Source organism: Ursus americanus, chromosome 32 (genome assembly GCF_024610735.1).
Source record: "Ursus americanus isolate L20-20 chromosome 32, mUrsAme1.1.p, whole genome shotgun sequence".
NCBI lineage: Eukaryota > Metazoa > Chordata > Mammalia > Carnivora > Ursidae > Ursus > Ursus americanus.
The window spans coordinates 5,446,651-5,472,735 of record NC_142158.1 but is presented as its reverse complement, the minus strand read 5'-3'; the positions used below and the strand labels follow the sequence as shown (position 1 = coordinate 5,472,735).

Sequence of the window (26,085 nt, the reverse complement as noted above, 5' to 3'; positions counted from 1 at the left end):
TGGGGGCCTTTTCTCAGCCTTGGATGTATTTTCAATGAAGCTGATACGTTTTGAGCAACAGCCAACTGAGGTAGTTGACCTAGTTTCCCTAAATCTTGACCTGTAGGTTGTCCTTGGCCTTGGGGGAAGGAGTGATGGTAGTGTTAGTCTGGAATTGTGCTGGAGGATGGCAGCCACTAAATATGGGTTCAGACCACAGACCTCCAGGTTTTGGATCACAGTTACCTTTTTAATAGAAACTCTCTGTGCTAGATTGATATCCCTTGGGTCGATTGCTTTTCCTCATGATAGGCTCTTGTCCAGGAAAGGTCACTTGATAAAAAGGTTGAAATTTTTCCAGACGTCTGGTCAGGAGACCATCCCAAGGAAGGTTCATAATATATTATATACACATATGTACACGAAATGATTTTAAAATGTACAGAAAAAGTTCCAGAAGTAAGTATTCTAAAATGCTAAATAGTTCCCTAAATGTATACAGATTTATGTATTTACATATATATGTGTATATGTCTGTTTTTAAAAACTAATTTGTTATAAGTATTCTCTTGCTCTGGCATACTTTTCATATTTCACTTGCTGTATAATATTTCCTTGGATGGACCTTCACATTTTAGTTGAATCATTTTCTAGTTGTTTGGGGTGTTTCTATGTTTTTTCCCGTTGTGGTAATAAATCATTGCAGTTATGGAAATCTTCATGCCTAATAATCCCCATGGTTTGGATTATTTTATTCATTGGTCACATTTCAAGAATATGTTTTAAGTTTCAACCATATACTAGCAAACCACATTCAGTAATACATTAAAAGGATCATTAACCATGATCAAGTGGGATTTATTCCCGGATGTAAGGCTAGCTCAATATTCCCAAATCAATCAGTGTTACCCCACATTAACAAAATGAAGGATAAAAAAACATATATTTATCTAAATAGATGCAGAAAAAGCATTTGACAAAATTCAACATGTGTTCATGATAAAAACTCTCAACAAAGTGGGATTAGAGGGAATATACTTCAATATAATAATACCCTTATATGACAGTCCCATAGCTCACATTATACTCAATGGTGAAAAATTGAGACTTGTTCCCCTAAGATCAGGAATGAGACAAGGATGTCCACCTCACCACTTTTATTCAACATAGTACTGGAAGTCTTAGCTACGGCAGTCAGACAAGAAAAAGAAATAAAAGACATTCAGATTGGTAAGGAAGAAGTTAATCCATCAGTATTAGCAGATGACATAATAACTATTAAAAAAATCCCTTAAGACTCCACCAAAAACAATTAGAATTAATAAATGAGTTCAGTAAAGTTATAGGATACAAAATTAATTTACAGAAACCTGTTGTGTTTCTATACACTAATAAGAAAGTAACAGAAAGAAAAATTAAGAGAACAATTCCATTTACAATTGTACCAAAAAGAATAAAATACCTAGGAATAAGCTTATCAAAAAAAGTGAGAAACTGTACTCTCAACACTAGAAAACATTGATGAAAGAAATTGAAGACTGTACAGACATATGGAAAGACATACCATGCTCACAGATTGGAAGAATTAATATTGTAAAAATGTCCATACTACCCAAAGCAACCTACAGATTCAATGCAATCCTATCAAAAGACCAGCAATGTTTTTTCACGGAAATGGAACAAGTAATAATAAAATTTTTATGGAACTAGAAAAGACCCCAAATAACCAAAGCAATCTTGAGAAAGAAGAAGAAAGCTGGAGGTACCATAACCCCAGATTTCAAGACATACTATGAAACTATAATAATCAAAACAGTATGGTATTGGCACAAAAATAAACACATAAATCAATGAAACAGAATGGAGAGCCCAGAAATAAACCCACATTTATATGGTCAATTGAACTATGACCAAGGAGGCAAGAATATATAGTGGGGAAAAGAGTCTCTTCGATAAACGGTGCTGGGAAAACTGGACCACTACATGCAAAAGAAAGAATGCTTTCTTACACCATATACAAGGATAAACTTAAAATGGATTAAAGACCATTTGGATTAAAGACCAATGGATTAAATGTGAGACCTAAAGCCATAAAACTCCTGGAAGAAAACAGGCAATAATCTCTTTGACATTGGCCTTAGGAACATTTTTCTAGATGTGTCTCTTCAGGCAAGGGAAACAGAGGCAAAAATAAACTACTAGGACTACGTCAAATATAAAGCTTGTGCACAGTAAAGGAAGCCTTAAACAAAATGGAACATCAACTTTGTGGGAGAAGATGTTTTCACATAATAAGGGGTTAATATCCTAAATATATTAAAACTTCTATAACTCAACACCAAAACCCCAATTAATGTAATTAAAAAATGGGCAGAGGACCTGAACAGACATTTTTCCAAAGAAGACCTACCTACATAGGGCCAACAGACTCATGAAGAGATGTTCAACATCACTAATTGTCAGGTAAATGCAAATCAAAACCACAGAGATAGCACCTTTCACCTGTGAGAATGACTAAAATAAAAAAGGTGAGAAATAAGTTTTGGTGCGGATGTGGAGAAAATGAAACTCTTGTGCACTGTTTGTAGGAATGTAAGTTGTTACAACAATTGTGAAAAACAGTATGGAGGTTCTTCAAAAAATAAAAAAAAATAGAAATACAAAAAGATGAAAGTAGAAATACTATATGATCCAGGAATTCCACTGCTGGGTATTTACCCAAAGAAAATGAAAACACTATTTTGAGAAGATATTTGCACTGCTATGTTTACTGCACGATTATTTACAATAGCCAAGATATGTGAGCAAACTAAATGTTCACCATTGGATGAATGCATAAAGAAGTAGTGTATATGTGCAATGGAATATTATTCAGCCATATAAAGGATGGGATCTTGCCATTTGTGACAACACGGATGGGCCTAGAGGTATTATGCTAAGTGAAATAAGTCAGAGAAAGACAAATACAATATGATTTCACTTACGTATGGAATTTAAAAAACGAAACAAATGAACAAACAAAAAGCAGAAACAGACCCATAAATACAGAGAACAAACTGATGGGTGCCAGAGGGGAGGGGGAAGGCAGGGATGGGTAAACCAGGTGAAGGGGAGTGAGAAGTACAGAATTCTAGTTGTAGAATGAAGAAGTCACAGCATGAATGGTACAGTATAGGAAACACAGTGAATTCAGTGTTGTATTTAGTGTTGTATGGCAAAAGATGATCGCTACACCTGTGGTGATCATAGCATAAAGTGTAGAGCTGTTGAATTAATATGTTGGGGAAAAAAGAGAATATGTTCCAAGTCAAAAGAAGCATTTGTAAGACTTTGACACGTTTTGCCAAATTGTTTTCCAGTGGTTTATATTGGAATGTTTATATATATGTTGGAATGGTTTATATTGCTGCCAGCAGTGCATAGGAGCACTACACAGATTCAGTGGACTATCATGACTGTCTTAAATATTTTTCATTAATAGTCCAACAATGGCATCTCTTGTAATTTGCATTTCTGTGAGGTTGAATTTTTTTCCATATATTTGTTTATTGGTTGCATTTCCTTCATTGTGAATTTTCTGCTTATGCCTTTCTCTATTTTTTTTTGAGTCTTAATGTTTTCTTATTGGTTTTGTCAGATGTGTTTATAATAAAGCTATTCATGTTTTATTTTGAATATTTTCTCTAATTTACTGTTTGGCTTTTAAATTTGGTTGTCTCATTTATTAACCTATAGAAGGTGTATATTTCTATGTGGTGTGTTCACTGTTGGGATTCTTCCATCAGCTCCAAACTTATTATGCCCAAAGCTGTAATACACATTTACTTTTCTATTATTCTAGTTTTATTGGCTTAATCAAAATTATATTCAGCTTTCTAAATAACAGAAATTCTTTAACTCTAGAGATGTTTGAAGTAATGTAAGCAAGAAAATTATGCTTTGGACTGTAACTATTTTGGGGGATTGGAATTAATATATTAAAGAGGCAAGAAAATAAAGTAATTCTTTAGAATATTAAGCTTGGTATTCGGCTATCCTGAATATATATCATAAACAGTATTTGGAATTTTTTTCGTCAGATTGTGAGGTATAATGCTGTGACTTTAAAGTAGTTTACCCATTTGCTGTGGAGTTGATACACCCTGGTTCTTGAGACTAAATCTTAGTTTACAGTTGCAGGATTGTATTCAGCCCTCCCCCTCCTGCTTCTTGGGTCTTTCTTACGCAAATTATGTGACATGACTCTATAATTTTCTTTTTTTTTTTTTTTAAGATTTTATTTATTTATTCGACAGAGAGAGAGACAGCCAGCGAGAGAGGGAACACAAGCAGGGGAAGTGGGAGAGGAAGAAGCAGGCTCATAGCGGAGGAGCCTGATGTGGGGCTCGATCCCAGAACGCCGGGATCACGCCCTGAGCCGAAGGCAGACGCTTAACCGCTGTGCCACCCAGGCGCCCCGACTCTATAATTTTCTCTTTTTTCTGTTAATAATATCTTCAGTCTTGAAATAGATTAAGGTCATCCTCCTGTAAAGTTTCACATCCAGTCTGCAACATGGCAACACATTTAATGACTGACCCAGCCACCAAATTCACGTGAAGTTGGTTTTTTACCTCCGCTGAGGAGCAATACTTCGTTACTTTTATATTGGGCCTTAATGTTTGCAGAGATTTTTGACATACTTGGTCTCATTTAATCCTCTCGGTGTACCTATGAAGTTAGGTATTATTCCCATTTTATAGATGAGAAAACTAAGAGTTTAAAGGGACCTGAATAAATCATATAGTTAGGATTTGAATATATGTCTTTTGACTCCTAGTTAGGTGGCTTTTCTACTGATTTTGTCTCTTTCCCAACTGAACACATTGGTTTGTCTGGTTAAAGTGTGGTCTAATGGCGCCAGTGTTCTTTAGGCCTTATAAGTCAGTTTGCTTTGTATTGATGGAAACTGTTGGTGTCCTTAAGCCAGTCAGCATCTCTTAGTGCATATTCACATTGCAGAGCTGGGCTGAGAGGTCAGCTTGTCAGCACTTGTGAAAACTATTCTTTTTGGTGCCTTTTTTCCCCCTTTTTTTAAGTAGGCTCCATGCTGGGAGCTTGAACTCATGACCCTGAGATTAAGACCTGAGCTGATAGCAAGAGTCAGACGCTTAATGACTGTGCCACCCAGGCACCCTGGTGCCATTTGCATAAATGAAAGGTATCAGTGTGTGTGTGTGTGTGTGTGTGTGTGTGATTGCAGACACAGTCACTTGAGCCAATTGCCTAGGTGTGAATCCTGCTCTTTCAGTTATTAGTTGCGGGGTGTTGGACAAAGTATTAATGGGGTATCCTCACAGGTGAGTTATGAGGATTAAAAGCTATTACATGGAAAGAACATAATTAGCGTTCAATAGATACAACTGTTGTTACTATTATTGATGTTTGCTTATTATCTAAGACATGTTGTGTTATCTGCTAATTAATGGCTAGCTACATCCTTTACTGATGTTATTTGTGTTGTTTCTTATGTTGTAAAATACCTTAAATAAAGGCAAGAGCCATATTTGTTCCTAAATATACACCTTAAATGATAACTGTCCGTTGCACATGAAAACTGCAGCCCACTAATTAAATAGTCAAGATCCCCATAAAGTGTAATGTGGGAAATTGCAGAACCTTTCATCCTCAAGGTCACCAGGAGAACCTGTCCTCTCCAGAGAGTCAGTTTGGAAGCAGTGGGTGATAATGGCACCCATCTCTGTTAGAATGAATAAAACATCTCTTCATGTACTCCGCAAGAGTCAGAGGTCAGTAATGTTGGATTCTCCTGTCACTTATCTGTCTTAGATAAATGACATAAAAGCATTATTAGGGCCAGATTCCCTTTAGCACTTAGAGTTAAGGAATTTCTAAATATTCTTTGTTTCCTTTCCTCCTTCCTGCTCGCCCAAGACTCTTGGGTGAAAAGGAAGGATTGGCATTTACTCATAGTGGCCCAGAAAATACTGAAAAGGGAAGACTGTTTTGAATGTAGATTTTATTGTTATTCAGGTATGGTGAGGCCAACAGAGGAGAAAAGGTAGCTCTTGAAAAGACAGGGACGCCTGGGTAGCTCAGTTGGTTAAGCATCCTACTCTTGACTTAGCTCAGGTCTTGATCTTTGGGGGTCGCGAGTTTGAGCCCCACGTTGGGCTCCACACTGGGCACGGAGCCTACATTAAAAGAAAGGAAAAAAAGAGTTTGTTATTCACAGTCCCTCTAAGAGGACACGTGCTGGGCAGGGTGGGGGAAGCCAGGGGTGGAGAAAGTATTAGGGTTGGTCAGGAGGCAGAAGGTTTAAGAATGGGCCAGAGCATTTTTTATGGTTTTTTCTGGAAGGAGTGGGCAAGCCACGGTAGGCAAGCTGAGCAAGTTTAGGATTGGATTGATTTTGGCAGGCTCTGCTTGCTCTATGCAGTGGTCCTTAGTTGTCTGGTATCTTGCCTTGGGGCGTTTAGGACAGAGTGGGTGTTGTCCTGGACGGCAGGAGTGGGATGAAGGATGGGTATGGACTCTGGATTGGTTGATTTGTGTATCAAAGGCATGCTCCTGTCAAGTTGTTGGCTATCTCTAGGAATTAGTTAACCCTCAGAGGGGCAGTTCCTTTCGTGGTGTGCAAGGCCTCAAGATGCTAAAGCATTATAAAATACAGAAAATTTAAAAAAAAGCATGATTAATACACGGACCAGGACTTTGTATCATAGCTTCAGGATTTAGTTGTGGTGGAGAGCAAAGATCATTAGAGCAGTAATTCTTATATCCATTGAAAAGAGGCATAAATTTGACCTAGAAAAGAGTATGAGAGAAAGCATTTAATATCTAACCCCTTCTCTTCCCAGTTATTTTTGAAGTTACTATTGTATTTTGGAGATATTCTTTCTTCTGTTTACCACAGTCCAAACTCATTTCCACTGTTAGGCTTCGAGAAGTGTTCACAGTCCACATTCTGTACAAGATAATTTTTTTTCCCGGGTGTGTGAACTCTTAAAAGGAAAATGGCCCATAGGCTAGTTAACTGAAAGAATAAATAAATACATCACTTTTAAGGCTAAACAAATTTTATCTCTCTCTCTCTCTCTCTCTATGTATATATATATATATATATATATATATATTTTTTTTTTTTTTTTTACCAAATTATAGGAAGAAAGGAAGTAATCATGTTAGCAGTCTTTGTTGTTCAGTTAGGATCACCTGTTCTGTAATTGTGGCAATAAAAAGCTCATTTTGATCTTAGAGTTATTGATTTAGGTATAATGACTCAAATTTGGCTAATTGTATGTGAATTATGACCAATTTGGCATTTTTGCATAATTTCTAGTTTGGAGTTTGATAGTTCTGTTATTAGTCTTTGAACCTAGCATAGCAATGTAAAATTTGATGAAAAACAGTGACAGTTTGGGGTGTTTGTCTGGCTCACTTGAAAGAGCATGTGACTCTTGATCTTGGGGTCGTGAGTTGGAGCCCCACTTTGGGTGCAGCGATTACTAAAAAAAAAAACAAAAACAAAAAACGATAGTTCTGTTTCCTATTTTTGGATCAAGGAGGTAGCAAGTAACCACTCATGAGCTTTTGTATATGTATTTTTTGGTCATTATTTGACATCAACACTTGTCTGGAACCTAGAGGACTACCACAGATATCAAAGTGAAAACCTGTCACAATTAAATCTTCCTTCTGAGTTGTTTGTTAGTATTTTAGTAGATAGGGACCCAGAAAGGGAGAGTCAGAATAAATAGGGATTAGAGCCTGGGGCTGTGGGTTGATCAGTAGTCAGGGTTTCTTTCTGTGGCCCAGGTAAGTGTAAATAAGACATAATGTTAAGGAAGATGATGATGGTGAGCATGGAAGTTTGAGGGGCGGGAGGAGTAGGAATCTTGTCAGGGATATGCTGAGATCCAGGCCTCACTCTTGCTCTTCCAAGGTGATGCAGAGGCTCTGAAAGAGGGATCTTATCCCTGAGCACCCAGATCTCCGGCCTCCATTCTAATCCCTGGAGCAGTGGTCCTCAACTGGGGGTGACCCTCTCCCCTTCTCTGGGGACAGTTGGCATTGTCTGGAGATACATTTTAATCATTGCAGTTGGGGGTCTGCTGCTGTTATGTAGTGCAAAGAGGCCAGATATGCTATTCAGCATCCTGCTATGTACAGGACATCCCTCATTACAAAGAATGACCCTGTCCAAACCAAGACTAGTGCCGCAGTTTTAAGAAATCCTGCCTGGAGGATCACAAGAAACTCTGGGTTTTTCCTGACCTAATGGAGATGTGGAGAGCAGCTAGGACACATGGAGCTCATGGACACCATCTGACTTCTGTTATGGAGGAATGCACAAGATCTGAAGTGAACAAAAACTAGGACAGGAGTAGAATTGGAGAGAGTGATGGTCATCCAGGAGCCGTACAGCAGATTAGAAGCAACAAAGGAGAGGAAATAGATTTGTCAAGAGACTGAAAAAAAAAAAAAGAGAGAGAGAGAGAGAGACTGGCACCCTGATTTTAGTAATCAGTAGGAGTCTGACATCAGTTGAGATGACTATAAAAAGCAGGTTCATAAAACACTGCAGCTTGAAAGAAGTAACCCAGGAACATGTACAAAACAGTCTTTAATGATCATGATAATGGCTGCAAATGATTCTTTAAGTTAAATTATGTTCCATATGCTATTATAAGGCAAATTTAGACAAGTTTAGAAAGATTCGTGCCAAAATAGTTACAAGTTATATATATATTTCCATTAGAGAATTGAGGTTACAGCAAACTGTTGCTCCCCAAATTGGAGAGAGACAGGCAGATACAGAGAATCACAACTTCACCAGAGCAGAAGTCCAGGAGCAGACATCCCTGTGGGAACCAGTACCAGTTGCTTTAATCAATACATCCTGTCCATCTTTCAACAAAACTTGCAAGACATACTTAAAGATAAAAAATGCAGTTTGGAGAAACAAAGCAAGCATCAGAACCAAACTTAGACATGGTAGGGATGTTGGAATTATTGAACCAGGAATTTGAAACAACTGTCATTAATATGTTAAGGGCTGTAAATGGAAAATGTAAATGGATAACATGCAAGAACAGACGAAAAATGTAAGCAGAAAGAAACTTTAAGAAAGTATCAAAAGGAAATAGTAGAAATAAAACACTGAAACAGAAATGAAGAATCCCTTTGATGGGCTTATCAGTAAACTGAATATACCTGAGGAAAGAATCAGTGAGCTTAAAGAAATGTCAGTAACTGAAATACAAAGAGAAAAACCTGAAGAAAATTGAATATCCAGGAAATGTGGGACAGTTACAAAAGGTATAGCACATAATGGAAATATCAGAAGGAGAAGGAGAGAAAGGAACAGAAAAAATATTTGAATTAACAGCTGAGAATTTCCTAAAAGTAATGACAGATCCCAAACCACAGATCAGAAAATTCAGAAAATAGTAAGCAAATAACAAAAAATCTACACTTAGATATATATATTCAAACTGCAGAAAAATCAAAGAGAAAATAGTGAAAGAAGCCAGAGCAGGGGGGAAAATACCCACCCTACCTAGAAAGGGACAAAGATAAACATTACATGGTACTTGTCTTCAGGAACTATGCAAGCAAGCAAGGAAACACTATCAACCTAGAATTCTGTGTGCAGTGAAGTTAGCCTTCAGAAGTGAAGAAGAAGTAAAGACTTTTCAAATAAAATTGAGGAAATTTTTCACCCAATTATGTTAGATGTTAAAAGAAGTTAAAGTATTAAAGAAGTTTTTCAGAGAGAAGAGAAATGATATCTATCAGAAACTCAGATCTCCATAAAGGACAAATGTCGGAGAAGGAGTAAATGAACGGGCTTCTCGTTTCCTTCTCCTGAGATACTTGCCATGTCCAACACCCAGAACCCCTGTCCATGCTGAATAATGAGATACAGAGCGTGGTGGATTGTTGCTTTCTTCTTGTCCCACAGCTGCAGCTTCTACATTTGAAAATACCAGAGTAGATATAGTGCGTCCTCTGATTTATGGAAAGGAAGAATCTATTCCAAAGACTTCAGGCAAAACTATAAATAAGAAATGAAAATCGTCTTCCTCTCAGCTTTGTAAATGTTAACATACCATTGTCTTATGCAACAGAACAAATACAATAGGGTAATGCCACTTAAGTTGTGGCTTCTTGAGACCAATCATTCAGAGATTAAAGAAGAAATTATATTAAGTGTAGACAGAATGAGCTTTCCAAAAGCCAAAATTATTATAGCTTTTTTTTTAAAGATTTTATTTATTTGACAGAGAGGCAGTGAGAGAGGGAGCACAAGCAGGGGGAGTGGGAGAGGGAGAAGCAGGCTTCCCGCTGAGCAGGGAGCCTGATGCGGGGCTCAATCCCAGAATGTTGGGATCATGACCTGAGCCGAGGGCAGACGCTTAACGACTGAGCCACCCAGGTGCCCCTATTACAGCTTTTCATACTGGAAATGGAAAAGCCACTGAAGCGTCCCATACGTTTTTATTTCTAATAAAGTAAGTATTAATGATATTAACCTACCAGTTATTTTGCCAGCAGAAATAGGTCTATTCGGGAATAGTGGAGAATTGCAAAAGCATAGCCGTGCCCAGAGAACATGGACGAGGAAAGGAACAGTCTTTTATAGAGGAAAATGGAGAGTTGGTAGGCTGTATAAATTAAAAGTCCTTTGGGTGTAAACTGGGAGTGGAAGTATAGTGGCTTTTCATTGGCTGTCTCTCTTTGGGCTGTTGTTGGGAGAGAAGGAAAAACTTTCTTCCTTGTGTTGGGATAGTAAAATAGGCCCTTTTCTTCCTGTTGGGCCTGCAATTGACAGAAGTGGTAGGGCTTGAGAGCTCCCCGTCAGCCTTCTGAGTCTATTCTAAATGAGGTTTTCCTATTACTAATGTTAATGGCTATGACCCACATACATAAAAAGTCTTTTGGTATCTGTCCCCCTGCCCCCTACCTTTCCTTTTTCTTTTTCTTTCTCTTTCTTTCTCTCTCTCTCTCTTTTTTTTTAAGGACTTATTGGGATCAGAAAGTGAGAAAATCACTGTGGATTATACCCAGCTGTGATTGGCTCATTTCTTGCTAGTTTCTCATGAGCAGCCCTCGGTAGGGAATTCAGAGCATCTGTTTAAGTCCCTTGCTGGGTCTAGGTTTGGACCCTTTTAACCTTTCTTGGTTTATGTTTGGTGATCTGAAGGACTTTGACCATAGTTAATGTTTACTTTGTTATTTTTTTCTTTTCTCCCCTACTCTTTTTTTCCTTCCTCCTCCCCCTCCTCCTCCTTTTTTTTTTTTTTTTTAACATTTTGTGATTTTCTTTTTTTATTATTCACTGTACAGTTTGGGGATAGGGTGGAGGGATAACTGGTGGGGCTCAGTGGGGGACTGTGGGAGACAGTGTGGGGGACAGTAGTAGGCTATGGGGGACAGGGTGGGTGAGTCTCCATTTGCACTGTTCATGAGGGCCTGTCTGTGAAATGACTTGGAGCAATGACTGAGAGTTTTCCAAAAGTAATAATAGACAATAAACCACAGACCCAGGAAGCTCAGAGGATACTCAAGCAGGACTTATACTAAAAAAATCTATATCTAGTTATATTCAAACTGCAGAAAATGAAGAACAGACAATCTTGAAGTAGGCCAGAGGAAAAACAGCTTACTTATGGGAAATCAAGGATAAGAATTATATTGGATTTCTTTTCAGACATCGTATGAGCAAGAAAAGAATGAATAAGAAAAGAACATAATATTTAAAGTGCTGAAAGAAAAAAATCAACATAGAATTCTGTGTACAAACAAAATTATCAAATTATCCTTCAAAAGTGAATGGGAAGTACTTAAGCCTGGGTTTTTCTGGGTTCATTTATTAACATTAAAAGAAATTTCTCTGAAAGAAAGATGATAAAGGTCAGAAACTAGGATCTACATAAAGGAGCATTAGAAAAGAATAAATGAAGATAAAATACAATTTTTCTTATTCTTAATTGATCTAACAGTAGTTTGTTTAATAACAGGAATAAAGTATTTGGTGATTATAGCTTATGGAGAATAGAAATTAATGACATGCTATAAAGCATAGGAAGAAGAAATTGGGAATACATTATTATAAGGTCCTTCCACTAGCCATGAAGTACAGTGTTACATGAAAGTCAACTTCATTTAGTTGTACGTGTGTAATGCAAACTGTAGGGCAACCACTGAAAAACATTTAAGAAGTATGATTGATATGCTAAGGGTGGAGAAAAAAGGAATTTTAAGGCATTGAAACTCTTCTCTATGATACTGTAACTGTGAATATATGTAATTATACATTTGTCAAAACTCAAATGTGCAACACAAAACGTGAACCCTAATAGCAAACTATGGCATTTAGTTAATGTATCAATTTTGGCTTATCAATTGTAACAAATATACCACACTTATGTAAGATATTAGTTATAGATGAAACTGCATGTGGGGCTTGTGAAGAGGTATGTAATCTTCAAAATACGATGGCTACTTATTTTACCAGCAAAATACTTTATTTGGGGATAGTAGAGGAATTCCAATTCAGGACATGCAGGCTATGGAAAACCATAGGCAAGTCTGGAGAATGAGAGGAATGTTACTTTATAGAGAAAAAGAAGAGGAGAGACAGCTTTGAAGGAAAGTCTATTGAAGGAAAGCAAGAGTTCAAGGTGGTGATGTTACCGAGAGTTACATGGAAAAGGAAAGCCTCAGTTCTTTTCACTGCTATAGTACAGAATTACAGGATAGCAAAATGAAAATAAAGCGAGCAAAGTTTTATTAAAGTACGCTCTAAGGGAGGAGTGGTCACAAGAGACAAAGGCCCTGGAAACTCTGGGTTTATATCAGTTTTTTCTTTCCCAAGAGCCCTACGGTGGCAACATTTGAATAACAGGCCTAGATTTATACAATAATTAGCCAACTCTGCATGTCGTTTCCCAAAATGTTTTCAAAATGCTGCTAGGCGTAAGAAACCGCAACATTATTTCTATTCTAGAGACATAGGTCAAAGAGGAACAAGGGGCTGCTTTTTGCAGGAGCACAGCAAGCACAATAAACTTCACTCTTCCTCTGTTGTAGCCACAAACCAAACGACCTGCTAGATGGGTGGCATAGGGTTGTCCCCAGGTGGTCCTCTGTTGGGGCTCTCCATCAGGATGTCTAAGGTCCATCCTCCTTGTCACTCATGCCTAGCGTCCTGCCTAACAGTGATGGTTTCTCATCATCTGAATTGTGATAGTTTCTTATTGGCCGGGCTGTTACTCGGCAAGGAGAAATCTTCCTCCTTGTTGGGGTGGTAAATTGAATTTCTTCCTGTTGAGGAATGTGATGTAAGCTGTGATGGAAAGTCCCATCAGGGCTTCCTGACTCCATCCTAAATGAGGTTTCCCTCAACTAATATTCACAGCTATATGGGAATTCTCTGTACTTTTCTACTTAATTAAAAAAAGTCTATTAAAAAAAACCAACTTGTCAGGTCTTTAAAGAAATAAAGCAAAGCACCAAATTTCTCAGTTCTGTGCAATAACTGATTCAATAGACCTTAATTTCTAAAAGGGATACTAACAGTATTTGAAACAGTTTTTGAAATTCTTCTTGTAAGCATAAGGTACTACTATTTGGAGGATTTATTCAGTTTTGTATCAATAGGACTTACAGGATGAAGATGCTATCACATATGCCAATATTTTTTCTTTTTTTTTCTTTTTTCTTTTTTTAAAGATTTTTATTTATTTATTTGACAGAGAGAGAGGCAGTGAGCAAGGGAACACAAGCAGGGGGAGTGGGAGAGGGAGAAGCAGCTTCCCTACGAGCAGGGAGCCCGATGCGGGGCTCGATCCCAGGATGCTGGGATCATGACCTGAGCTGAGGGCAGATGCTTAACGACTGAGCCACCCAGGTGCCCCAATATTTTTTATTATGTCTCTTAGTTTCTTATATGTTCTAATCACTGTGATGAAAATACCAGTGCTAGAAACAGGAAAGGAACCTTAACATATATCTGGAAATTCAAAGAGTTTCAGCTGCAAATGTTTCGGATTAGAATGGTGTGGAGACAGGGGATGCTGACCTGCCATCATCTAATAAGGGTTGGCACACTTTTGCTGAAAGGGTGAGATAGTAAATACTTTACGCGTTTTTGGCTTTAAAGTCTCTGTTGCAACTACTCAGTTCTGCTGTTGCAGTGAGAAAGCAGTCATAGACAACATGGAAATGAATTCATATGTTCCAATAAAGCTACTTACAAAAACAGGTGTATTTCTTGTTTGCTATAGTTTGCTGACTCCTGACCTAAAACAGGCACCAGGGAAGCTCAGTGAATAAGTAAGTGAAGGGATTCCACAAAAGAAACCTCAGTAAATTCCCCACTGTGGACATTTATGGACTACATTCTCTGACCAAAACAAGTAAACAAACTGGAGTAAGAATAAAGCAAGTAAATGCTGGAATTTGATAATAATAATAATAAAGCTCGAAAAGAAACTGTTAACTGTGGAATCTTGAAAGCTTTCTAAAATTAATCTTAGGCAAAGAAGAAATCAAAACTGCAACTACAGATCATTTATAAATGAACAGTGAAACCACTGCATGCCAAAATCAATGGTATGACCAGCACTGTAGGTAGGAAAAGTAGGGGCTTTAAAGGTTATTATTAAAGTAAGACTGAAACAAATGAACTAGATATTCAATCTAGGTAGATAGGAAAAACAAAGCAAAATAAGACACAAGCAAGAGGAATTGACAAATATTGAAGCTGTAGGTAATGAACACCTTTCCTGAAAAAAGAAGGTAGAATTTACAACTTATATCGAGGTCTGTTACTATAAAGGATCATTAAAGCATTCACAAGTCTAACCATGAAAAAAAGTGATATTTACAAATACTCAAGACAAGGACAAAGGTGATAAAACCACAGCTATGGAAGAAAGTAGTATGATGTTGAATTTGAAAATCAGAATGAAATATCTGACTTTTGGAAACACATACTAAAATTATCTAAAGAAGATTTATAAAATATGGTCCTATTACCATGAAGGAAATTCTCAAATAATCATACCTAATGATGCACTAGATATAAATGGTTTACAGGCGAGCAACAAGAAACATACAAGGAATAGAACATTTCTATACTATTTAAACAACTACAAGATAGCAAATATGGAAAACTTTAAATTCTTTCTGTAAGGCCAGCACAACACTGTGGATATAGTAAATGCTCAATAATATTTGTGAACTGCTGAATGCTTCTTGATATTACAAAAATGAGCAAAGAAATACAAGAGAAGATAATTTCTAACTAATTGAAAATAAGATTTAAGATTTAAAACTCTTTAAGTAGTAGTGAATCAAATCCAGGAATGTTTAAAGAACTAATAAAATGGAATCAAGTGGGGGCGCCTGGGTGGCTCAGTTGGTTAAGCATCTGCCTTTCCGCTCAGGTCATGATCTCAGGGTCCTGGGATCGAGCCCCGCATTGGGCTTCCTGCTCAGTGGGGAGCCTGCTTCTCTCTCTCTCTGCAGCTCCCCCTGCTGTGCTCTCTCTCTCTCTCACTCTTTCTCAAATAAATAAATAAATAAATAAATAAATATCTTTAAAAAAATGGAACCAAGTAATGTTTATTCCTAGAATATAAACTAATTCATTAATAGGATATTTATTATTTTAATTCACTGTATTAACAGGTTAAAAAAGTTATCTGGAAAGTTGTTGAGAAAATATTTGGTAGATTTCACTGTCCATTTCTAATTTTAAAAATAGACTTTGAATAAACTAAGGATAGAAAGCTATTTTCTGTAACATTAGCTACGTAATATCAATCGTAAACATTCTACTTAATGGTACAGTGCTAGAGCATGTATTCTCAACAGGAACAATAATTGAAAGTTAGCCCTTGAGGGGACAAAAAATATCTTAGTTTTTATGTATAAAGTACAGATATACATACAGTATGTTATACAGATTTTTAGTATATTTATATTAAAATTTCTTTGGGGCAGTTAGGCTAAAAAGCCTCCTCACAGAGACAGTAATAAAAAACAGATTGAGAAACTGTTCTAGAGGATCGCCCTTTTTTTAAGTTAAAAAAAATTTTTTTTTAATTTTATTTCAGTTAATTAATATATACTGTATTACTGGTTTCAGAGGTGCAGGTCAGTGATTCATCAGTCTTATATAATGCCCAGTGCTCATTACATCACATGCCTCCCTTAATGTCCATCACCCAGTTACCCCATCCCTCCACCCCCATCTCCTCCAGCAATCCTCAGTTTGTTTCCTAGGTCTGAGTCACTTATGGTTTGTCTCCCTCTCTGATTTCATCCTGTTTTATTTTTCCTCTCTTACCCTGTGATCCTCTGTTTGTTTCTTAAATTTCACATATCAGTGAGATCATGATAATTGGCTTGCTCTGATTGACTTATTTCGCTTAGCATAGTACTCTCTAGTTCCATCCACATGCTTGCAAATGGCAAGATTTCATTTTTTGATGGCTGCATAATATTCCATTTTATTTATTTATATACACACACACACATACATACATACACTACATCTTCTTTATCCATTCATCTGTCGATGGACACCTGGGCTCTTTCCATAGTTTGGCTGTTGTGGACATTGCTGCTATAAACTTTGGGGTGTAGGTGCCCCTTCAGATCACTACATTTGTCATCTTTGGGGTAAATACCCAGTAGTGCAACTGCTGGGTCATAGGGTAGCTCTATTTTCAACTTTTTGAGGAACTGCCATACTGTTTTCCAGAATGGCTGCACCAGCTTGCATTCCCACCAACAGTGTAGGAGGGTTCCCCTTTTTTTGCATCCTCGCCAACATCTGTCATTTCCTGACTTGTTAATTTTAGCCGTTCTGACTGGTGTGAGGTGGTATCTCATTGTGGTTTTGATTTGTATTTCCTGATGCTGAGTGATGTAGAGCATTTTTTCATGTGTCTGTTGGTCATTTGTATGTCTTTAGAGAAATTTCTGTTCACGTCTTCTGCCCATTTCTTGATTGGATTATTTGTTCTTTGGGTGTTGAGTTTGATAAGTTCTTTATAGATTTTGGATACCAGCCCTTTTTCTGATATGTCATTTGCAAATATCTTCTCCCATTCTGTCAGTTGTCTTTTGGTTTTGTTGACTGTTTCCTTTGCTGTGCAAAAGCTTTTTATCTTGATGAAGTCCCAATAGTTCATTTTTGCCTTTGTTTCCCTTGCCTTTGGAGGTGTGTCTAGTATAAGAAGTTCCTGCCGCTGAGGTTGAAGAGGTTGCTACCTGTGTTCTCCCTAGGATTTTGATGAAGTCCTGTCTCACATTTAGGTCTTTTATCCATTTTAAGTCTGTTTTTGTGTATGGTGTAAGGAAATGGTCCAGTTTTATCCTTCTGCTTGTGGCTGTCCCAATTTTCCCAACACCATTTGTTGAAGAGACTGTCTTTTTTCCCTTGGGTATTCTTTCCTGCTTTGTCGAAGATTAGTCGACCATAGAGGTGAGGGTCCATTTCTGGGTTCTCTGCTGTGTGCCATTGATCTATGTGTCTGTTTTTGCGCCAGTACCATACTGTCTTTATGATTATAGCTTGCCTTTTATAGTTAGAAATAAGACAGAAACACTTGCTAATACTATAGTTATTCAGCATTGTTTTGGAAGTTATAGCAAATGCAGTAAGGCAGTTAAAATAAGTGACATATAAATATTGAAGATTAAAAGCCAAAATTATTAGAGTATTTTAAGGTAATAAGATTTTCTACAGAGAAAACATAAAATATCACTTGGAAATGATTTCGGTTGAGAGAGACTCAGTGCTTGGTAAGTTGACTAGCTTCAAGATTAAGTTGCATGGGCTTCTCTGAGCAGAGTTGAATAGTTTATTGACAGTTAGAAATGATTTGAATAAGCAGGAAGATTCAGTGTTGTAGATAATTTAAATATCCTGAGATTATTTAAATAGTTAATATTTAAATCGATACATTTGTTCATTTAACAAATATGTGTTGAGCATCAGTATATCCAGATGAATGTTCTAGATGCTGGGTATATAGCAATACATGGAAATATAAAAACCCCTTCTTTCCTGGAACTTACAGTCTAATCAGTGGAGATAGAGAAAGAAGCCAGAATATAGTATGTCAGGGTGTAGATAATTCCATCAAAATTTTCATAGGATTATTTTTAGAATCTTACTCAATATATTTTTTAAGATTTTATTTATTTCTTTAGAGAAAACGATTTGGGGGAGGGGGAGAGGAAGAGGGTGACAGAGAATCCCAAGCAGACTCCATGCTGAGCGTAGACCTGAGCAGAAATCAAGAGTTAGAGTCTGAACCGACTGAGCCACCCAGGTGCCCCACACAGTATTTTAGAGTTCATTTATATCAATACCTGTGTCAGGATGGCTAAAATAACTTGTTAAAAATTAATTGTCCTACGGGATATTTAATTAAAATATAGAAATTAAATCATTATGTTACAGTTGCCAAATAGATCAGTGAGACAAAATATACAGGGTCCAGAAACAGTCTCAAGTGAGAATTTTTGTCATTGATAAAAGTGACATTTCAGATCAGTGGAGAAAACAGTGGATTGTTCAGTGAAATGGTATTTGGTCAACTAGCTATTTAGTACTCCAAAATAGATTCCAAATGAGTTAAGTAACTAAGCAGATAAAACAGCATTAAAGTACCAGAAACATAACTTTGAAGGCATGATTCTAGAAGTAGCAAGGAAAGGGTCCATTGGTTTGACATTAAAAAAGACTCAAAATTTCCTAAGGGCAAAGACCACCATAAGCGATGTGAAAAGACAAATGATAGACTGGGGAGGGTATTGACAGTGTATATAAGGGACAGAGAATTAGGGTTTTTACTAGAGATCTTAAAATCAATCAAGGTAAATAAACCTAATGAAAAGTTGCAAAGATCATTAAGATGGAATTCACCCACAATGCAAGTTGAGACCATTTATTTTATTTTGCTTATCATTGCTGCAGATTAAACAGATTACTACTACCCAGTGTCCCCGGTGGAAGGGTGTGTTGATAAAGCTTTTCTGCAGGCCAATTTGTTGATACGTACATGTTAGGATCTTAAATGCACATCTTTTGACTGGAAATTCCTCTGCAGGGAAATAATTGGATAAATGTGCAAAGAATGTTTTACTTGTAAAGATCAGGTTGCAAATGTATGCCTAGCATGCTAGAATTTTATAAAGCACATATAACTATATCTACAAATGTGTCCTGGTTGATGAAGACAGTTGTTTTTTTTTTAATTTAAAAAATTTTTTTATTTGTGAGAGAGTGGGGAGGGGACGCAGCGTGTGTGGGAGGAGCAGAGAGAGAGGGACAAAGCGGACTCTAAGCGGAGTGAGGATCCTGACTTGGGGCTTGATCTCATGACCCTGAGGTCGTGACCTGAGCTGAAACCAAGAGTTGGATGCTTAACCGACTGAGCCACCCAGGCACCCCTGATTAAGACAGTGTTAATGTGTATACCAGCAAGGTTGAAAGTGGTTCTAGGAGTTATGATTTCAATTTTCTTCTTACAGTTTAGAAAGAACAGTCATTTCTGTGGTGGAGTGCTTATCCTTTTTAATAATCAGAGTGGAAACAGTGAAGCTCTTTTTAAGGGAGGTGGTGGAGGGAAGATGAAGATGGGAACAGAGGCCTTGGTTTTAGGGACCCCAGGTCTGCCATGCCTTGTGGCCCTTCTCAGGGGGCTTGCAAGTAAGTGGAACCTGAGTGTTGGCTCTCTTGGGACCTGCCACACTTGGGGTCCCCTCTTACCAAAATGGGTGTAGTCTTCATGGCATACGAAGTTCTGTGCCAACGTCATTGGCAAGGACCTTATAGAGCTCTTTATTCATATCAGTGGCACCATATCAAAGCTGGCAAGAGTCTTTGTGCTCCACGTGTTCCAAGACAAGCCTGTGCTTTAGGCCTGATGACTCCAGGGTCATCTGTGATGCCAGAGTATGGTGTGAGGTGAGGCGGGGAGACTTCTTCCACCGCTTTCACGTGGAAGATGTTTCAGAAGAGTTGAAGGAGATTTATTTAGAGCTGACATCTGAGCATTTGTTCAGAACAGCGAGCAGCACAGGGAATGCCTCTTACATTGAAACCCCAGTTGACCAACAAATGGCGTCCCCACCTCACTGTGTCTGTGGAGCTGCCATTGCCCACAGGTTGGACTCCTGTGGTGATATTGATCCATTTGATGGGCCCATAAGGGTACTTCCCCCAACAGCATGGGAAGATTTCCCAGAGCCCGGTGTGGAAGCCTGTGATGTTAGTGTTAATCTTCTGTCTTTGAAGACTCTGAAGAGCAGCGTAGAAAGGATAGCAAACTTGGGCGATCAAATGCTGGTTGAAGCAAATCTAAATGGCAAAATGAACTTGAGTATAGAAACTGATGCAGTGTCTATTAAAAGTTATTTTAATAATCTTGGAAATCCTCCAAAGTCTGCCCAGGATATGCCTCAAGACAGAAACCTGGAGAACATGGTGCAAGTGCTAGTAGAGAGTAGGAAGCTTCTGCAGTTTTTCGAGGGACAGCAAATAAATCCTGTAACAGCCTTATGCAATGTTTTGAGCAATACTCTTCTTCATCTTGTTTTGGTTCATGAAGATGTCTCTCTTCAGTGTTTCATTCCTGCCTCATAAAAATTCAAGCAGCCTGTATTTTTTTTTTTTTTAAAGCTTACGGTCTTTTCAAAACTGAAACAGACCCTGAATTAATTGGCTTGCAAGTCTGCACCCTCACTCGCCTATATAGAATGTACATTTTGCTGAGCTCTTCTTCCTTTGCAAAGCTTTTATTAAAAAACTCATTGGTGAAAGAATTGGATAGTTCATTTTTATGTTTATTGACTTTGTGCATTTTTTTTTTCGTACTTTTTAAGATGCCAACAAGAGAAAAAGACATTCTACTTTAACTTTTTTGGGGAAAAAGGATTGTAACAAAATCAAATCTCTGAATTTCTGAAACATTAGATCAGTTTTTGTTATAAGATGCTACTGTGTGAAATGGGAACTTCATTCTTTTAAAACAAGTATAATTTTGTGAGGGATTTTTCTTAATTTAGAGAGCTTAATATGCTATCTGAAAAATATAAGGTACTTAGCATTTGTGTATATTGCATAGTTTCTGTTAAGCTGTATTTTGTCAAAGTATGTATTAGTTTATATTCATGGTTTTAGGTCTATCATCTACAGAGCTTGAATTGGTTGTTAGGTTCACTAATAATACAACTTATTCACAAGGATTCAAGGAAATAGTCAGTTTATGTGGACTAAGATTTTTCTTATGGGTAACTTTTATATAAACCAAGTTTCCATTTTTTCCTGATAGTATTATGTTATTCTGTTTAGAAAATGATTCTTAGTGTTTTATTATTCTGAGAAGAGAAAGGAGGGGTTATAAAGGACTGGTGCAGTGATTAGATGGAAGGTTCATATTCTCTCATAGTAAATTTTAGTTTTTTAATGGCTTATGCAATAAGTGGAGCCATTAACTTGGCAGACTCAGTAAATTCTCATGACTACATTTTAATCAGTAATGAATAATTTCCTACTAGATTTGGTGATAAAATGCTTAAATTTGCTAATTTATTTTGTTTTGCTGATTTCTAAATTCCATTCGTGGTGTTGTGGAAAGAACACAGAAACATGAGACCTAGGCAAGTCACTCGAATTCTGGCTCTTTAAGATCTCTTTCAGCTTGAATAGATTCCGTTTTAGTGCTCTGAGGGTTTCAATATAGGAAGATTGAACAGTTATTTTCAAAAGTATTTCAAACATATTTTAAAATTAGTAATACATAACTATTTCAGAATTATAGCTTGTTTTCTTTCTAACTTCTGAGTTACACACAATTGCTTTGTGAATATTTTCAAAGCTGTTTGTAAAGTTGTTTTTTTTAAAGTGATTTTTAATGTTTTAAAAATCCCCTGCCCTCATCAGCATTTTTGTACTCTTTAAATGAAAGGTGGAAATGCAAAACAAATACTTGAACTCAGTGAGAACATTATAAGATATGCAGACTTTATTTTTCTGTGTGTAATATAAATGTAATATAAAAAAATGACTTAACCATGCTTGTTTCTAGTATCTTTTCCAATTTTTTCTTTGGTTTATTAATTAAATGAGAATTTTCAAGCTGTAGTAAAAGTCTGCCTTTTTACCTGTTTCATCACCTTTTTACCTATTTCATTGTTCTCCTTCCTTCCCTCAGTCTTTCTCTTCCTCTGTCTCTGTCTTTGTCTCTGTTTCTGTTTCTATTCTCTATATTAAATAAAACCAGGGAGATAAGAAAACCTATGGTTTGTTTTGGAAAATAAATAATTGTGCATTTTAATCTATGGTGAGTTATTATAATGGTTAACTTTTAATAATTCATTAACAGAAAGTAACTATAAAAGTTTTGTAGCCTGGTCTTTGAATGTAACTTTGGAAAATGAGAGGGGTTATTTACTCCTCTACTTAACCTACAGATATGTTGTTATTAAAAAAAAATTAATAGGCCTTCTTATACTGTAATATCTAAATATAAGATCTTAAAGATTCAGATTCCTTTAATGATCTAGTAAAAATTGTTTATAATGAATACAAAAATTTTAAAATAATGTGTTCTTATTATAGGTTAGTTTAATTGTGAAAAGCTACGGACTGCCAGTTTCTAGTCTTACATTAGTAATTGAATTTAAAAGCCTGGTGTTTTAAGTAAGATTCTCATGGAATCAAGAATTAAAAGGGCTGTAGGGATGTTCTCATCTAAACACCTTATTTATGGATGAGAAAACTCAGAGAGCATAAAAGTAACTAAGGGTTTTTAATTGTTAATGCCAGACCCACCTTGGAACCCAGATCTCCAAACTTTATTTATAGATGTAAAGTTTTTGTAAAGCTTGGTCTGTCAAGACTTAATTTAGAGACTTACAGCTTGGATATACTTTTGTTTATTAAAATAAATCTAGATCACCATGCAAATCTATTACTTACCTGAAAAGATAAAATTTAAATGAAAAAAGTCCAAAACATGTTATAAGCCATTGTCATATCATCCTTGTGTGAAGATATCCTTTGTTCTTGCAGGTAGGAAGGAATTTATTTGCCACAAAATGATAATTCCCTGGAAGACCAAAATCTCACATTTAAAAATCAAAGCATCAGGTTTAGAAATTATTTCAGCTTCTATTTCTTTTTTTTAGAGAAACACTACAAAGAAGCAAGAAAACATGCCTTTATGTTTCCCTGTATCTTCAGAAAATAAATCACTGATGAAATGTATTTAAAGTGCTTCCTTATATCCATAAATGTGTAGTTTTTATTGTCTCCCTAAATATCATTTGCTAAAAACTGTACTGGCTTATTTAAATGACACACTTGTACTATTTTTTATTCTACTAAAAAGGTCGCTTATAAGTATACTATGAGTGATATATACTAACTTATGTATAAGTATACTATACCAATATCAAAAGAGATCAGGCAAGTATTTATTAGCGGTTAATTTCAGTAAAGGTCCTCCTAGTTTTGTTTATCCCCACATAGGTCTAGGTAGTTGAAAAATGCTTCAAAAATTAATACGAGTCTGGAGACACATCAGAATTAAGATTCCTTTTTACACAAACTTGTAACCCTGTTTGGTAACTGACAGGATATGGTATACACAGTTCTTAGGCTAAGAGTCAGTATATCATAATTTGCAGCCCATCTACATATACCTGTGAATATATGTGAAATTCCAAATAGGTACTCCAGTACTGTCAACCTTTATCATTTGCCCATTTGTGTCGTTTAATACTGTGTTTATTATTAGTGTACTTGTGCGAGGATATTCCGTAATAAAAGTGGCTTATTTTGTATCTGCAATTATTTTCCTTATGTGAGTAATAATAGCTACTTTACTTCTTGTTTCTATCATTCTGCTTTCAAAAGATGAAATTAGCTTGTGATGCGTGTACTTTTAAGGCAGATTTATTCACTTTATTCCTTACCTCTTTCATGATCTTAAATGGCTGTGTAATATAAAGACTATATTGTTTTAATTAAGTAAGGTTTATGACAGGTAAAGTCAAACTTTTGTTAACCTCTGCTTAGTATATTTACATAAGAAAGACCTTAGGACAAAGTTTCAAAGACTATTGGTTTATTGCATTTGGAAAATCTTTGCGAGACAAATTTGTAGGCACTTAAAGACAACTTATAGATGAAAATTTTCCTTTAAAAATATCCCTGTTAGTCTGGCATGGGTTGTGAAACTGAAAATGTTCAGAAACAAATTGTTTTCTTAAGGCTTAGATTCTTTCCTCAGAGTGATAGATTTATTTGTGATGCTACACATAACGTAAAGTAGGGTATTTCTAATTGGACGTGGGTTGAAAAGAGACATTTCTTTCCATAATTCATTCCACAAATAATTACTGAGTACACACTACTAGGCACTGTTGTATGTGTTTTGGACATTGTAGTGTAAAAAGTAGATATTCTTATATTTCTAAATTAAATGGCTTAACGGTCTTCCTGAGATAATGGTTTGCCTATGTTTGGGGACATACCATTAGTTTTTACATATGAACCGATGTAACGAATGCTGGATTTTCAGCTGCCTCTGATTTCTATGTCTGGAACACAGCTGTATTCCTCAATCATAAGTAAGAAAATAGATCATACTTTTTGATTCATGACTATCAGTTGTGGCCCAGACATTACCTATTGTTACCAGATATTACTTTGTTTTATTTGGATAAACTTTGAGGGTAATATAGTTAAGATCATGATCATGCCCTCAAAATGGATTTGAAATACCAGGAGTAGATCGGAAATGCCCTGTCCTAGTTTTGTTGTTGTTGTTGTTTTGTTTTTTAAACTAAAGGTATTCTAATTTCAATGCTGTTTCACATCAGGATGAGCATTCCTCAGTCACATAGGAAACAACTAAGGTTCTCACAATGTGGCCTATCAGATATAAAAATGACCTCATAGTATGTAGGGTGGTATAAAGGGAAGAGTGATAATTAGACTTCTGTGTGTCAGGAAACCAAGGATCTAGTCTGTTTTATAAATAGTTAGGTGTGTGACCTTGAAAAAATCATTTAACATCTCTGGGTTACAGTTTCTTCAGATGAGGAATCTAGACATTAATTGGATCAAGTCTCATGGCTTTAATTCTGTGGAATACTGGCATGTCCCTCCACTGGTAATCAGCACCACCATGTGAAGGGTAGCTGACAGTTTAATATTTTATTGATCACCTTTCCAGTAATATTAATGTCAGTGGTAATTTCGTATGTTTTCACCCTACTCTTTTTCTGGAAATGAGGATTGTAGAATATTTCTGCTTAAAAATTTATTCTTTATGTGAACTAGACCAGATTCTAAAATAATCAGTTGAAGCCACAGGCTTATCTGTTTTATAGTCTAATACTGCAGACAGGGATTAATATATATTATTAAATCACCAGTCAGTGTTGGTCTGATTTTCCATGCCAGTTGAATGAAGTGTTTTCCTTTGTCAAGAACTGTAGACATTAATCAATGAGGCAGCTTAATTACCCATTCTTTCTTTAAGTGTTTGTTTTCCCTGCAGTGTTATGGTATCTTTGGGGCAATATAATTTCTCTTTATTAAAGCAATTGTCAGAACTTTGTGTTGAAATATGTCTTTGCTTTCTTAAAAGTTTTTATTAATGTGTGTTACCTTACCAGATTTCAGGCTTATCAATTTGTAATGGTTCTCACGCACATTCTCAAAATAAGCTTTTTACTCTTTTGTATGTATTTAGAACCATGTTTAAATAGATAGTAATAGTATGACCCATTAAAAGAAATTTCTATAATTTTAGTGTACTTATTAAATGTGGTTAAATATATGGGACTTAGTTTACCATTCTTTTTTTTTTTTAACCAAACACTAGTTTTAGCACATCTGTCATTTAATAACTGTTTATTCATTGCTTATTTGTGCATTTTGCTAATATGAATGTGAAAATAAATATCTTTTGACTAACAGCTTTATATATTTATTAGCAGGAGGATATTAATTTGATTTAATTTTGCTTTATTTAAAAATATTCCCAAAGCATTATTTTC

The 26,085-nt window shown here is 36.2% G+C and overlaps 2 protein-coding genes across 7 annotated transcripts in view; both read left to right on the top strand.

The window, feature by feature from the left end:
- Positions 1–25,976, top strand: part of HUS1B (HUS1 checkpoint clamp component B) — a 39,448-nt gene extending 13,472 nt beyond the window's left edge. Inside the window, 4 exon segments of the mRNA XM_045800368.2 lie at positions 19,795–19,920; positions 19,922–20,104; positions 20,106–20,204; positions 20,207–25,976. Coding sequence (XP_045656324.2) covers positions 19,795–19,920; positions 19,922–20,104; positions 20,106–20,204; positions 20,207–20,656 — 858 coding nt within the window. The 3' untranslated portion in view covers positions 20,657–25,976.
- EXOC2 (exocyst complex component 2) overlaps positions 1–26,085 on the top strand; it is a 252,177-nt gene that overhangs the window by 11,933 nt on the left and 214,159 nt on the right. The gene's annotated exons all lie outside the window — the stretch shown is intronic.